At 41.3% G+C, this 16,649-nt stretch overlaps 1 protein-coding gene across 1 annotated transcript in view; it reads right to left on the reverse strand.

The window, feature by feature from the left end:
* The window catches only part of ABCC4 (ATP binding cassette subfamily C member 4 (PEL blood group)), a 226,765-nt gene that overhangs the window by 140,266 nt on the left and 69,850 nt on the right, over positions 1-16,649 (reverse strand). Inside the window, exons 11-18 of the mRNA XM_069970675.1 lie at positions 11,447-11,638; positions 9,804-9,898; positions 8,756-8,842; positions 3,959-4,055; positions 3,483-3,695; positions 3,171-3,311; positions 2,165-2,202; positions 989-1,089 (exon numbers count right to left, since the gene is read on the reverse strand). Coding sequence (XP_069826776.1) covers positions 989-1,089; positions 2,165-2,202; positions 3,171-3,311; positions 3,483-3,695; positions 3,959-4,055; positions 8,756-8,842; positions 9,804-9,898; positions 11,447-11,638 — 964 coding nt within the window. The remainder of the gene's footprint in view (positions 1-988; positions 1,090-2,164; positions 2,203-3,170; positions 3,312-3,482; positions 3,696-3,958; positions 4,056-8,755; positions 8,843-9,803; positions 9,899-11,446; positions 11,639-16,649) is intronic.

A 16,649-nucleotide genomic window follows, 5' to 3' on the forward strand; every position in this document is an offset into this window, starting at 1 on the left:
ATTTATTCATTTTTTTATTTTTTTTTGTGAGTAGTTGAAATGATCAAAACTATTTATTTTACTGTAGGCTAGGGCATGTGAATTGCATAAATATCTGATCAAACAAGGAAAAAACCTTGAGATAAGACGAATGCATATGACAGTATGGACCACTGCCCTGGAGAACCACAGACTGCTATTGAGAACAGATGCCCACTGTTGTCACTGCGCGTCTTGGTTTTCCCTGCAGTAGCCAATAAACATTACTTGCACATTATATGCAGATATCAGCTGATTCCCAGGCTTAAAGAAACTGGAGCCCCAGAAAAAAACTGCTAATAAAAGCCAGGTATTTGCTGTGCAAGATGCACATTGTATGAAACCATTGAAGAGGACCAGTTTAGAAAGAATTGCTTGGTACTTATATCTGGTGGTGATTCACACAAACTAAATAAAAAGGATTGGAGTGGGCTTAATGTGTCAAATGCACCAGAATTCTGGTGTAATTTGCATAAAGAAAGTTTGCTTACATGTCTTGTACCTATTTAATATGTGATTTAACATTGTGGCTGTCAAAAGGGGGGGGCATCAGTAAAGGGGTTGTGTCCTAACATGCAACACAGTGAACCAACTAACATGCTAGAAATCTAGCAAGATTTACAATTAGACAGTTTTAGCAAATCTCAGCCATTGTCGTCATAAGGGCATCAAAGTCTACAAACTGATAAAGACTTTGGGGGAGATTTATCAAACATGATGTAAAGTGAAACTGGCTCAGTCGCCCCTAGCAACCAATCAGATCACTTTTCTTTCCTCACAGACTCTTTGAAAAATGAAAGGTGAAATGTGATTGGTTGCTATGGGCAACTGAGCCAGTTTCACTTTACACCATGTTTGATAAATGTCCCCCTTTGACTTTTTGAGCCTCATCACAAGTCCTCTTTGATAGGCTTCAAAACACCCCTGAAATTCTCAGCTATAAAGAACAAAATGTTTAGAGATATATTACCTGCGTAGACTCCCAGATAAAAGTTGAGATCTAACTGTACTGGTTCTGTGTCACTGCTATTGGTCCCAGAAGTAATATTCAGTTTTTCCTGTTCTGTCGCCCTAATAGAAAAATCAGAAAAGAATCATAAATGTTATTATGCAACCATTTCTACCTTACCACAGTATCAGTACGTGCCAAGAGACCTAATGCAGCATAGGTTTTTTTTTTGTTTTTTTTAAGCGACAGTAAGGTTTCTATGCAGTTCTGTGGGAATATTTTCCTTTCCATTCCTTTCCTCACTTTCTGGAATGGAAAGGAATAATTTAGTGCATCTTTAGGCTATGTTCACACAACGTCAAAAATAGTCAAAATGTCAAAAAAGAGAAAAGGCGGCCGATTTTGATATTTGAAAAAAGTCTGTTATTGCCGCAATTTAACCGAGTGCAATGGCAATGCATTGAAGTCAATGGAAAGACAGACGTCCAATGCACACAATGTATTGAATAAAGGACGTTTTTACCGCGGATGTCAAAATGAACATGATCATGATTTTTCGGACATCTTTTGCAAACAGTGGACGTTTTTATTAGTTGTTTACACACAGTTTTTCTTTTTTTACTGTTATTTCTCTGTTTTTACTATTAAATTCAATGACACACCCAAAAAGCAATTAGTAATCCCAAACTAGAATAATGTACAAACCACACTAAAGGCCCTATTCCACGGAACGATTATCGGCCGTATTTGGCCGATATTCGTCCGGTGAAATTGACAGCAACGATCAGCCGACATCGTTCATATCGGCTGATCGTTGCAGTCGTTTGTCTATCAACATGTTGAAAAACAAACGACTGATACAGCAACGATCTGCTGCCGTCGCTCCGTGGAATAGGAGCGTCGGCAGCAGACACTGCTTTATCCTATGGACTGCCCAGACGATCAGACTTTATTTCCAATTAAGCACACATTCTGGTTCAGCATGGTGCAAATAGAGGTTTTCTAAATACAATTATCTTCCCATTTCCCTCTGTGAGCACCAGGCCATATACATAACAGTTCCTTACAGAATAAATAAAAAGGTGATCCATTACAGAAAAGAGGACACCAGCACACTATCATATTATATGTATAATATCAAACACTTAATATTTTATTTTATGGAGTGAAATAAACAATTTCATAGTGAAAACTTACCAGTAAGAAAGCCACCAGTCTTGCAAAACATATGCAACCTAAGGCAAATATAAAATACAATGTAAGAACATGAATTAAACAAATATTTTTATAGATGACGAAATTATTCCAGTTTGAAATCTATATCCAGAAAATGTATTTTATATATGGTATAAGGTTCTTAAAGGCAACCTGCCAGTGATTCTGATCCTAAATTGCCATCACTACTATATATGGCTTAGACAAACCTCTCTGAAAGTATCCATGCATGCCATCAGTAATAGGCTATGTTCACATGGTTTTTTTTTTCTCTCTGTGCCCCCCCTCCCCCCTCAAAATTAGTGTCTTAGGCTATTGGTACATTATTCTAGTTCAGGCCCTTTTGGCTGTGGTTCTTTTTTGAAGGTGCATTGAATTTATTAGTAAAGACATTGAAAGGACAGTGAAAAAGAAACATGTGAACTAAAAAGATCCATGAAAAATTAATTTGACGTCCACGCACACAACGTACATTATTTCAGTATGTGTATTGGATGGAAGTCATTCTATTGGCTTCAATTATAATTTGGTAATAACGGACATTTTAAAAAACTTTAAACTTTTTTTTTTTTTTTACCACACAGTATAAGCATACAGAGCACCCGAAATCTCAGCAGCAACCCCTCCTATCCAGGTCTCCATTGTCACCCAATGACCCCAATGATTGAACAGATGTCAATCAAGTCAAAATAGAAGGAATAGAGGACTCAAAGCCAATGGCTTGTTCTTTCAGTATACTGCTGTGCTTTTCATTAAGAATAAATTTAATAGCAAAAAATAAATCTGCAATTATCAAAAAAGTAGGATGCTGGAGAAGATATGAACCATTGACAGCACACTGCATTCTTTAATGCACATGTGTTCTTATGGGACTTTTAAAGTATGAAAAAAATCAGGATGCAGACTAACAGGCAAGGGAACCATCCAATAGTAACACGTCCCTTACATAAAACCTCAAACTCTGTAAAGGCTAGCAAGAACAACATACCTGTGCTAAGATATTTAGCAGGATTAGGATAAAAATCATAAAATAACTAGATCCAGCCAGGAAGTATTTCTTGTACACCTTAAAACCAACAGTTCCCTCGGAGCGACTCTCCTCTGGAACTGCAGTCAGGACAGGCTCAGTCTATAGAGGTCAAGAAAAGACACCATGTATAATACACACAGTATACAGCAGTATCAATATCAATAATATCACATAATATTTGCATTGCCACCCTGTTAAAGAGCGCAGCTCATAGCATTGCAGTTCTAATGCATATACTGTCCCATAAAAACAGTCCAGTTTTCTACTTACTGGTAGGGCATCGGTAGCCCCCTCCTTTTGTGACTGTACAGTGGAGTCTTGAGACCAGACTGATGACTGGGAGAAGGTTCGGTTCCTAGATGACTTTATTAGTTGTCCATCTTGGGTTGTGGACTGCTCCTCTTCTCCGCTTTTAAGTAGAGAAGCAAAATCGACACCCGACTGAAGCAGCTCTGAAAAGGTTCCCTTTCCTACCATCTGACCCTAGAACACAAAAATAAAAAATTGAATACTTCTGCTAAGTTAGGACACCATTACTCCTAAAATTTGCCTTACCATTTTCGTAAGACTGTTGACATAATTATACCGTAGCTTTCCCACATTTCCACCATAAATCACAGATTGGTAAAAACTGTGCTGGATCTATGTTGTTGGGATCCACAGTAGGACACCAATAGACTGTTTAAAACAGACACACACAAGTGTTTTGGACCTGAGTCATACAGAATCTTCAGGACACAACATACCTCTTTCAGGATAAGAATTTGCTTTGCTGAACTCAGATATTGCAGTTGATGAGTCACCAAAATGCATAACTTTTTGCGCAGAGCCTGACAGATGCACCTAAGGAAAGAAAGGTACATTTCATGTAATGTATTATAACAATTATATGAATAAAATAAACATTTTTAAGTAAGCAATGTGAATTCAATAAAAAGGTATAAGGTTACGAGCACAAGTCCAGAGTACTGTAGACACAGGTTACATGCAGGAAGGATTTTGTAAAGGTGAGAATTGTCAGTCTTTGCTTAGAGGGGTGATCTGGAGATTTGTTTAAATACATGTTATACTATTTACACAAGTTATATAATCAAGGTTCCTATTCAGTCACCACAAGGATAAATCTCTAGGAAGGTATGATGGAGAGGCACATAACGTTTCATCAGATAACTAAAATACATTATACATTGAAAACAAAATCCTCTATTAAAAGGGTTTTGTAGTAGGAAACATTTTTTTTTCCAAATCAACCGGTGTCGGAAAGTTATACAGATTTGTAAATGACTTCAATTTAAAAGTCTCGAGCCCTTAATTAGTTGTCAGCTGCTGTATGTCCTGTAGGAAATGGTGAATTCTTCCCAGTCTGACACTGTGCTCTCTGCTGACATCTCTGTCCATGTCAGGAACTGTCCACAGCAGGAGAGGTTCTCTATGGGGATATGCTTTACCCCTTTAAGTCCACAGAGGTGGTTCTAATTTATTCCAACATTGTTACTAACGCTAGATGCACATTATGTACAAGCACTGGGAGCAGCAACAGAAGGTATAATAGAGAATAAGAAAATTAGAAATAAGAAAAAAAACAAAAGAAATTTTGTTTTCAGTTTTTCTTTCGTTAAGACTTGTCAATATGAATCAATAATACAATTAAAATTCACAACACAAAAGAACTTCAGCTTAAGATTTCAGGTATTGAATTGATGGCCTTATGAATGAGTAGCAGAAATGAATTCACCTTAATAACGCTACTTTTTAGAGACAGATCAAGGTTCTTTCCATGTTCTCACAATACAGAGCCCTGAAGGACACTGGATTCTTACACTTAATAGAAATGTGACAGAACTGTGTGGGTACCTGAATCTCCCCTTACACAAGAAGCCCATGTCAGGGCCACACACTTGTTCTTCTAATAAAAAATGCTGCTAAGGATTATTGGCACTAGAATACCATTATTTTTCAGAAGGTTTGCTTTTAAATACATACATGTAGACTGAATAAGGGTGCATTTCCATTGTAGCTGACAAAATTGCAAAAAAAAAAAAAAAAAGAGAATTTCAAAAGGCTTCTTGACAGATTGGAGATAGAGAACATCCTCATTGGTCTCTTGCCTTACATTCTGATTTGATAAATAAAAAAAGCCTGGGATAACAAGTTGCTATGCCTTAATTTAAGCGCTTTGTCTGACACATTTCATGTGCAAATCCTTACAGTATTGCTGAACCGATAAATGTTTTATATCCCAGGGCCTCGACGGCTAACAAATATGTTCTGTATAGTCAATGTGTTTCACGGCATAATCAAGGCATTGAGCATCAGTTCACTTTGTGGGAATGTGAGAGGGAAACTAATCATCAAAGTAACTTTCTGAGCATTGTCATAGACATCTGAAATCTTCTGTCTGTGTCAAGAAAACAAATGTCTGAATTTATTTAGATAACACTGCTGTTTAGAGGAGAAAACAAAACATCAAAGAAAGCAACAGAAATTGTAACCAGAGGCAGCGGCAAACTTCAGGAAACAAACAAGACGTGAGGTTCGAGGAATAGGCAACATGAAAAAAAAAAAAAATGACAGATACTCATAATAATACTTCATATACAGAAGTGGTAATGCTGGGATGCATGGCTATATTGCTATATTTTTTACAAGGTTCTGAAAGTCTTTTCTGCTTCTCACAGACATAATAAAGATTTTTTTTACCAATTGCTCCATCAACACAAGTGATTTCTGATGTTACAAGATTACCCAATAAACACAAAGCATCAGGCCATTTTTAGTCCCTTTTGCAGAATGTAAAATGATAGACATTCAAAATACTTTAATAGTGTTTTGTAGAGCACAATGGCAAAGAAGCACCCATCAAATTTTTTAAATTTGTTTTTGCCCATTTAATGCACAATCACCTCCACTATTACTGCTGTGTCATCTGTTTTATTGCAGCTCTGCTGTATCCACACAGTTCATCACTGCATATGGGTCATGTGATCAGCCACCATCTTGGTTTTTAGATTGCAAACTGTATCTTTTCCTTTCAAATCTGATATCAATCCCATAATGCATCAACATATTATCATATGTGCAGCTAGAGCCATGTACTATGTCTGCCTGCTGGGAGGGCTGTGTAATAGTCCTTATCTCTATATATCTCTAAATAAGCTAACAGACTGTAAGTATGCAGTCAGGGGGGCCAAACTGTCATCTAATCTATCTTAAGGCCCCGTTCACACACAGCAAGAGGGGCGGAATTCCGCAGCAGACAACTCCGTTAGCCTCCACGTAATAATGCATAATTACACTGCATAATGACACTCTAAGGTAGGTGCGCGCCCCGCATCGCTCAGCGTCTCTCCGTGCTGAAGAATAAACATGTTCATTCTTCAGCGCTGAGAGATGCAGTGCGAGCGCCTACCATAGAGTGTCATTATGACACGGAGGCTAACGGCATTCCGCCCCTCTTGCTCTGAGTAAACGGGGCCGAAATGTGTGACAGGAGATGCATAATCATCATCAGTAACTGTGAATAAGAGTTTCTGTCTCCCCCTGTGGACAGCTGGTATGGAACAGTCCATGCAGCTACATTATGTAGAAAGTTCTGGGATGAGATCACATGACCCAAGTAAAGCTAAAGATTCCAGGAATTTTCAGGTAGAAAGGAACAATGAAATTAGCCAATACTAACTGATATATATACTGATAACATATATATTAGCCAACTACCTGCATAGTAATAAAGGAGGAATATTAATAATAGAATTGCAGAATGCTGCTTTAACACCAAGTTCTGCTTTAGTACCATCCTTGTAAATTTTGCCAATTGCTTCCCTTTAAAGGGAACCAATCACGCTAAAATTGGCCATAAAGCTAAGGAAATGTGCTGGTACATCACCCAGTACGCTTCCCAACCATCCCCCTGTAGCCTCCGTCCCCTGTACAGACCGCAAGTTAGTTTAATAACCTCCCGCGCTCTATGTAAATTACCAGCCAAATAGTCACGGTGGGCGGGTGGCTGGTTATCTAGTCACAGTCCTGGGCAGGCTCCGGCGCTGTAATCACGCCCCTCTGGGCGTGTTGGAAAGCGCCGCATGGTGACGTCACTCGGGGGCATTGCACGTCTTTACTATTCTGCGCATGTCCAGTGCAGCCGGAGAAGACGCTGCTGTACTGCGCCTGCACGGCATAGTACAGCAGCGGCTTCACCTTCACCTGGGTGTCTTATCTTCTATGAAGCGCGCTTCATAGCAGGTGGGGGCGAGCTGCAACCAGCAGCCGGGCCCTTACTGTTAATGACAGGCTGCACCAATCACGCTGCAGCCTGTCCTTATCCCCTCGCGGGGTTAACCTACCGCGGCGTTTAATAGTAATCCCATTCCGGGACTGCTGGAGGTCTCTTACCTTCCTCTGTGCGGTCCAATCAGCGCTCTCCTTATTGAGTCCGTCACAGGCAAAAATGTTTTTAAAAATACCCCAAGCCCCTCCCCCAATATAAAAAAAAATAACCACCTTTCCCATAATATAAATAAAACCTATAAAAATAATTTATCAAACATATTATATACTGTAGGGTGCATAATCGTTTCGATCTATTAAAATATAACAATTGTTATCCCACACAGCGAATGTTACATTATATATTTTTTTAAAAAATTAATAAAAAGTGATCAAAATGTCTGATCTACACAAATCTGGAATTAATAAAAATTAGAGATCACGGCGTAAAAAAGGACACCTTATACAGCCCCGTAGGTGAAAAACTAAAACAGTTATAAGAGTCGTAATAGGGCCATTTTATTAGAGAATCTGTGTAAACCTGCCTATGGTTGTGTTCGGACTGACCTTTAGAGTAATGGTATCATGTCCCTTTTATCATATAGTGCATTACATAGACAGAGGAACCCCCCCAAAAGTTACAATATTGCATTCTCTTTTCTAATTTTACCAATTTATATTTTCAGAAATAATATTTTGGTGGCTCCTTCATACATGTTATGGTAAATTAAAAGAAGTTATTACAAAGTACACTTGTTCCTGAAAAAACAAACCCTTACATGGCCCTGTAGATAGAAAATTGAAAGTACTAGAGCTCTTAGAAGGAGGAGGAAAAAACTAAAATTGGCGTGGTCTTTTGGGTCATTTTGGGCTCGGTACTCAAAGGGTTAAACACTATTTATTCTTCCAAAAATGTCCTAATCTATGTATATGGAGTACACATATAGTATTTTTCCTTAAAACGGAGCAATTCTAAATTTGATATAGAAAACTTCTGTCATTGATAAAACTATATTTTCTTGAGAAATGTTTCGCTATCAAGCCAAGATTGTTTTGTGTCATATCTATGATTTGTGCATTTCCTGCAAAAAAACACAGGGCGACATCCTTGCATTGCTGGACATTTTTCAAAGGTAAGCGTGTAGTTTTTCACTGAAGCCTGAGTGCCTGATTAATTGACTACAATAAAATAATCATGTTACCAAAGTAACAAGGACACCCAAAATATATTACTATGGAAAAAAAAAAAAAAGTAGTAAGTGAGTAAGTATACATACTTTTCAAACAAATGTCTTCCAACCTCAGCATCCACAGCACTTAGAGGATCGTCCAGCAGATAAATATCCGCATCCTGGTAAACAGCTCTGTAAAAAAGCAACGGTAAAGTGCCAAAAATATTTAAAGGAAATGTGTCATTCTTTTGTTATGTTAAATATTCTGGGCGGGGGTATCAAGACCAGAGTATTTGTACACCGGTCTAAAGCTAAATCACTGTCCCTGTGGTCCAAGCTCATAATTGGCACTGCTCCTTAGGGAAATGTCTGAATGTTGAAGTGTAATGTATATTGGTCGTGTGTGTACAAGAAGAGTAGCATCATTTCTGGCCATTATACAACTGGTGTTTTTTAAGCAAAGAAGAGGTGATCCTGCTCTTTTTTCCTCTATAGTACACCCTTAGAAGCAGTCGCATGGAGGACATTATAGAGCTGTACCACTACCTAGAATTTTAGGCAGTGAAAAAAGGCATTCGAGACATAATTAATAACGGTCTGCACTTAGCACAGACTGCTGGAGCCCTAGCTTGAACAAAAATTGTGCAACATTTCATTGCTAAGTGGGCGGCTTCAAGCAAAGGTAGGTGTGTTATTACAATTTAAGCTTGCAACCAAGCTTAAATTACTGCCGTAGGTTTTTGAGGCAGTCTTAGGAGAGTTTTTAAGATTTTTTTTTTTTTTTTTTTTTTTTTTTTTAGAGTGAATGATGAGTTTAGAAGGGACTGGAGTAAATCAGCAAAGAAAGATGTGTTTTTGTCTGATAAGACAGATAACATTTTTAGATATGTGTGTTCTATTGATTTATGCAGCATTAATATCAATTCGATAGAAGACATTTTTATCATTCCCTGTGCCAACCTAGGGTGGAAAAATTGTTCAAAATGTTTCCACAAGCTCCAATTTTACAAACAAAAAAAATTGTGCAGATTGGAAGTTTGCACTACATTTTTTTGTCCTAAATCTCTGCAAAATCTGCAATTTTGCAACTCTGCACTGGTTATAGGGAATGATTAATTCCCCCCCCCCCCCCCCCCCCCCCACAATTTTTTACCTTGCCAAGTTCACACGAGCCTTCTGTCCTCCACTTAAGGTAACTCCGCGATCTCCAATCGTAGTCAAGTCCCCATCATCTAATTGCAGCAAGTCCTGGACAAGGTAATATTGTAACAAGATTTTATTGCTTTGTGACATGCCACTAACACAACACATATTGAACAAATCAAAATATTAAACCCTGTTGAAAATTAGTTAAAAAAAAAACCAACTTATAAACTTTCAGCTGTTTGCAAAAAAGTAATGGAATGGAATGCTAGCATTATGCTCCTGCCAGCAGTCAGAGCAAGTGAGTTACCTTCTCTGCTCCCAGTCAGGGTTATACTCCAATCCACTTTTAGGCTGGGTTCACACACAGTATATTTCAGGCAGTATTTGGTCCTCATCTCAGGTCCTCATAGCAACCAAAACCAGGAGTGGATTAAAAACACAGAAAGGCTCTGTTCACATAATGTTGTAATTGAGTGGATGGCCGTCATTTAATGGCAAATATTTGCTGTTATTTTAAAACAACGGCTGTTATATTGAAATAATGGCAGTTATTTACTGTTAAATGGCGGCCATCCAATCATTTTCACCATTATGTGAACAGATCCTTTCTGTGTTTTCAATCCACTCCTGGTTTTGGTTGCTATGAGGACCAAATACTGCCTGAAATATACTGTGTGTGAACCCAGCCTACAGCTTCCTCTGCTGCAGCTGTTTCTGGCTCTGTTCATATGGTGCATGCCTGCCCCCTAAATTCTTCCACTACCAATCACCTGATATTAGACAGCATATCAGGCAGTCCCACCTTTCCAAATATACTTGATCAGGTTCTTAGCCTGCTAGTTCCTGCAAAGGTGTTCTGTTCCCGTGCACAACCTCAACATGTTTCTGGACTTCTGCTGTTGTGTATCCTGCTACAGACCTGTGTCTGACCTTAGACTCATCCTGATTAATGACCCCGTGTGCCCATCCTGACCTGTGGCCTGATCCTTGACTACTAATGTACACTGCCAGCCACAGACCACAGCCTGTACCTGGAATCTGCACAGCAAACTGATGACATGGTACACTGCACTTGCCTTACTAATAGCATTGGTAGTTCTGTTTTGGCCACTCACAGCATTATTTCACTGATAAGAGTCATAGAGGTGTGTCCAGGGCCTCATGGGTCTGTAGCACCTCTCCGGCTCGCTTTAATCTGCTGCCCCCTTTCTCGGCGTTGTCAATCAGGGCTCTCACAGCAGTGCTAAAATCCTGTGCAGGCACTTCCTAAAAAATCATTTACTGACCTGCAGTTTAGTGCTTCAGTAAACGTAAAAAAGTAAAGACAGGATTAATAGTCCTCATTGTGTGTGTGTTGATTTATTGTAATGAGAGAGGTGCCAGGCTACTCTGCATACTAAGTACTGGTTAGGTCTGTCAAGTCAGCCTGTATATATCTGCTGCAACTGCACAAGAATATGAAGAGCGCTTAACAGTCCCTGGTGTTAGTGAAGAGCTCAAGGCAAATCGCTCCCTTGCATCTGTATATTACAGCAGCTTTGTCAGCTTTAGTTTCCAAACAAAAAAGTAAATCATAAACCACTGATAAATGCAGTAAATACTATTCAGCACAAGTCTGCAGCCAGACAGTTGATTCAGATAACATCTCACCTTCTTCAGTGCGCATGCCCTCAGGACTCTTTCATATTTCTCGTGGTTGTATTCTTTCCCAAATAATATGTTACTTCTGACAGTTCCTGAAAACACCCATGGCTGCTGTGACACATACGCAATTCTTCCTCTGATGTCCACAAAGCCTTTATCTTTTGGCAGTTCACCCAGCACTGCACTCAGAAGGGATGACTAAAGAGAACATATGTCTTATTACAGTTTTATAATGTGAGAATAACATATGATTTAAATTAGTGGATTAACTGGGATTTTCTTTTTTTCCCTATTTCTTACACTATAATTCCCTAAAAAGGTCAGTCCAAAAATTGTTGGTTTTTATGTCCACTGTTTCAACTGTCGTTTAATTTTCTTGCTGCATCCCCTGTTCCAGATGTATAGAGGTTTTACCATGTGTATTGTCAATCACAGAAAAGTCAGGTGGATGGATACTTTACTGCAAATGGGGGTGTGAATGCTAGGCTCAGGGGGTGTGAATGCTAGGCTCAGGGGGTGTGATCAGAAACCTATGAACACTCATGCCCCCTCTGCCCATTTTGCAATAAAGTCCCAACCCAATAAAGAGTACACATAGTAAACCAAATGGTAAGAACGAAGCAAGAAAGTAAAAACAGTTATAAAAAAAAAACAAAAAAAAAAAAACACACACACACAAACACTTGATGTTTTTGGAAGTACCAAGGGGGATTAAATGAGTATGTCTGATCTAGACATTTCAGTCCTCTTAATCTCCATTAAGAAATATTAAGAAGCTCCATAAGCTATGTGGAGATGGCCATGAGAATTTTTTAGAGATCACACTAGTATGGGTATGTGACCATGGGAATAATCAGCATGGCTTTGATTACACTTCAAACATACATATCCCAATGTGATCCTGTGAGATAATGCAGGAATTCTGGCAAAAACTTACACAACCAACCAGTACCAACAGTTTTAGGAAACTCTTACATATAGTCTCAGTGGCAGCATGGAAAGCCAACCCGAAAACCTGGAAATCCCCCCTTTCCACGAGGTACTCCCAGAAAAACTTTTCTACCTCTTCAAAATGAATAGTGTGGAAGCAATTATTCTGAAATAAAATCCAGTAGAGGGCTTCTCCACTTTACAGCAAAGATGTGTTTCCATATTTCCAAATAAATACTTTAAAGCAATTAAACTGGATCAAGAACTAAAGGGTAACCCCCCCATATAACTGAACAACAGAACATAAGCATTGTAAGCAAGCAGCTCCCCTCTTCTCATCAATCATCCCATGTTCTTTTGACCCTATTTTCCTTTTTCGACCCACTAATCTTTACTCTAGGATTGTTTTCCCCAACCTTTTCTACCTTGAGGCACCCCTTGGAATTTTTTTTACCTCAGGGCACCTTGACTAAATAATGTCATTGAGTGAATCCAAAAGGTAACATCTTTGATTTGGGGCACTCTCTTCCCTAATTTTCACCATTTGGTCCGGACCACCTTGACAGTTTCTTTCAGCTACAATTCATCTCTTAAGAACCTGCCAGACAAACATCTTATACTCCAAACTTTTCCAGCAATTTTCCATTTTACCACCTATAGGGTCCCATAAAGTAGTATATCTGCTCTTTGGTGTCATGTCCAGTAAAATTAGTAGCTATGTAGGTTGCCCCCTGTAAGAGCCCCTGCTGTGCCCACCCCATACAGCAACAATACTCCCTGCTGTGACCCCATACAGTAATAATGCCCCTGTTGTGCCTCCCTCCATATAGTAATAATGCCGCCTGTTGTGCCCTTCCATATAGTAATATTGCCTCCTGCTGTGCACCCCTAACCCACAAAGTGATGATGCCCCCTACTTTGCACAGCCCACCTCCCTTCTCATATATAGTTATAATGGCCCCCATTAATTAAATTCAAAAACATAATAATCACCTAATCCAGGCGTGGAGTGGGTCCCTCCATCTTCTGACCACAAGCCTGTGAGATGCACGGACGGGATCCTCCAGCAGGCAAGATGACATATCATTGTGCCTGCTGGAGAGATCATGTTCCGGCATCTTGTAGGCTGCGGGCATGAAGTGCCTGCAGCCTATCAGAAGAAATGGAGTAGGATGCTGACAGTTCCTGCTACTCTATTGTGTGCTCTTTTATGATCAGCCCACTCCCCCTGCAGTACAGTGAGCAGGCTGAATATTACAGCGAGTGGGGAATTACTAGAAGCTGTGCAACTGCATGCTTAAAACCTTGATGATCCAGGGTGTACCTGTACATCATGGGGTGGGTAAAAGAGCTCAGGGGGGAGGGGGTTGCGCCGCAATCCCGATCTGAACTCTGCGGCTCCTTGCTGTTATCAGCCGCCAATCGCCGCATCCAGGTAATTAACCATTTAAATGCAGCTGTCAAAGTTACCGGGCCGGGGCTCTGCGCTGTAATGGTGCTAATCCCGGATTGGCAATCCATTGCTCTTCATTTCATGAATAAAAAATCCGCTCTCCAATAAAACATTAAAATAACCCCCTTTTCCCATTTTATAAATAAAAATAAATAAATAAATAGATAAACATATTTGGTATTGCCGCGTGCAGAATTGCCCAAACTATAACATTTTAACATTCCTTTAATAAAAAGTGATAGTGCTTGCATTTTTTCATCTACAGACCCACGAGCAACAAAACACAGTTATCACTGAACTCAAGGAGAACAGTGGAAAAAATTCCAATGAAGTACTCAATCAAGAGTCTCCACTGATGCCCCCAAAAATTTAAATATGCAAAACAGGAGTCCGTGGAGCCTCGGTTGCGAGTCTCAAAACACGGGATAGCCAGATATCTCTAGCCTGTTGCCACGGGGTGCCTCCATGATAGGGAGAGCACCACACCACCCTGATAAATAGCCCCTTAAGTCCCACTCGGTTGCGAGTATTGGAACATAAATAGGGAAACACCAGGGTGGCCCCTTTTTGTCAATGTCTAACTCAAGGTGCGAGTATTGCGATCATGACAAGGGCTTGCCAAGGCAGGCTTCCATCCACAGACAGCCGTTTCGGGGTTTTTGCCCCTCATCAGTGTGGAGTAGGATTCTGGCTAGTTGGGGCAATAGCAAATCGACCAACAAAACACAGTTATCACTGAACTCAAGGAGAACAGTGGAAAAAATTCCAATGAAGTACTCAATCAAGAGTCTCCACTGATGCCCCCAAAAATTTAAATATGCAAAACAGGAGTCCGTGGAGCCTCGGTTGCGAGTCTCAAAACACGGGATAGCCAGATATCTCTAGCCTGTTGCCACGGGGTGCCTCCATGATAGGGAGAGCACCACACCACCCTGATAAATAGCCCCTTAAGTCCCACTCGGTTGCGAGTATTGGAACATAAATAGGGAAACACCAGGGTGGCCCCTTTTTGTCAATGTCTAACTCAAGGTGCGAGTATTGCAATCATGACAAGGGCTTGCCAAGGCAGGCTTCCATCCACAGCTATTGCCCCAACTAGCCAGAATCCTACTCCACACTGACGAGGGGCAAAAACCCCGAAACGGCTGTCTGTGGATGGAAGCCTGCCTTGGCAAGCCCTTGTCATGATCGCAATACTCGCACCTTGAGTTAGACATTGACAAAAAGGGGCCACCCTGGTGTTTCCCTATTTATGTTCCAATACTCGCAACCGAGTGGGACTTAAGGGGCTATTTATCAGGGTGGTGTGGTGCTCTCCCTATCATGGAGGCACCCCGTGGCAACAGGCTAGAGATATCTGGCTATCCCGTGTTTTGAGACTCGCAACCGAGGCTCCACGGACTCCTGTTTTGCATATTTACAGACCCACGAGCCCTCATTTTTTTACAACACCAATTGCACTTTGCAGTGACAGACTCATCAGTACGATTACAACGATGGGTACCTTATATAACACTTATTTTATTTGACAGCTGGGTTTCATTTAAAAAATGAAAACCTTTTAAAAAGAAACAAAGAACTAAATGGGAGATTTATCAGTGGGTGTAAAGTTTAGACTGGTGCAAACTGCCCACAGCAACCAATTACAGCTCAGCTTTCAGCTCTGGTGAAAGGAAAGAGGAGCTGTGATTGGTTGCTGTGGGCAGTTTGCACCAGTCTAAATTTTACACCCACTGATAAATCTTTCCCTTAGTTCTTTGTTTCTTTTTAAAAGGCTTTAATTTTTTAAATGAAACCCAGCTGTCAAATAAAATAAGTGTTATATCAGGTAGCCATCGTTGTAATCGTACTGATGAGTCTGTCACTGGAAAGTGCAATTGGTGTTGCAAAAAAATGAGGGCTCGTGGGTCTGTAGATGAAAAAATGCAAGCACTATGACACGTAGAGGAGAAAAAGAAAGCACAAAAATGAAAATCTGCCCTGTCATTAAATGGTTAAAGTGATCAGCCACGTCTGCAGCTGTAGCTCTACAGCAGGGAAAAAGTAGTTTTATTCGACCATGCTAGTACGGGAGAGATGTCCTAGACGTCTGGGCGGGGAGCCACCAGTGTCTAGTCACAGCTCTCTGCCTGTTAGTGCGCAGCGTGAGGATGTAGCTTTAGGTTACAAACCCACTTGCCGGATCTGCAGCGAGTCTCCTTGCTGCGTTTTTGCAGCGAGACTCGCTGCAGATCCTGGCCCTATACTTTCAATAGCAGAGAAACTCGCAGCAGGGATGTACATCCCTGCTGCGATTTTGTCTGCAGCCCGCCCCATTAACCCCCCCGGCCGCCGGACATTATACATTACCGGGTCCCCGTTCCTGCTTGCTTCGGGGCTCCCGGTGTCTTCACGGCCCGCCTGGCCAATCAGTGCGCTGCGGCGGGGCAGCGCACTGATTGGCCGGGCGGAGCGTGCCGGGAGCCGCCGAAGCAAGCAGGAGCGGGGACCTGGTAATGTATATCCTGCTCGCCCCCCTGCAGCCCCGATCGCCCCGCTACCCCCGGCCGCACGATCGCCCCCAGCCCCGCAGCCCCCGGCCGCACGATCGCCTGCAGCCCCCAAGCCCCCGGCCGCACGATTGCCCGCAGCTCCGCAGCCCCCGGCCGCATGATCGCCCGCAGCCCCCGGCTGCACGATCGCCCGCTGGAGGCGATCGTGCGGCCGGGGGCTGCGATGCTGGGGGCGATCGTGAGGTCGGGGTCTGCAGGGCTGGGGGCGATCGTGCGGCCGGGGGCTGCGGGCGATGGTGCGGTCGGGGGCTGCGGGGCTGGGGGCGATCGTGCG

The sequence above is a fragment of the Dendropsophus ebraccatus genome, chromosome 5 (assembly GCF_027789765.1).
Source record: "Dendropsophus ebraccatus isolate aDenEbr1 chromosome 5, aDenEbr1.pat, whole genome shotgun sequence".
NCBI lineage: Eukaryota > Metazoa > Chordata > Amphibia > Anura > Hylidae > Dendropsophus > Dendropsophus ebraccatus.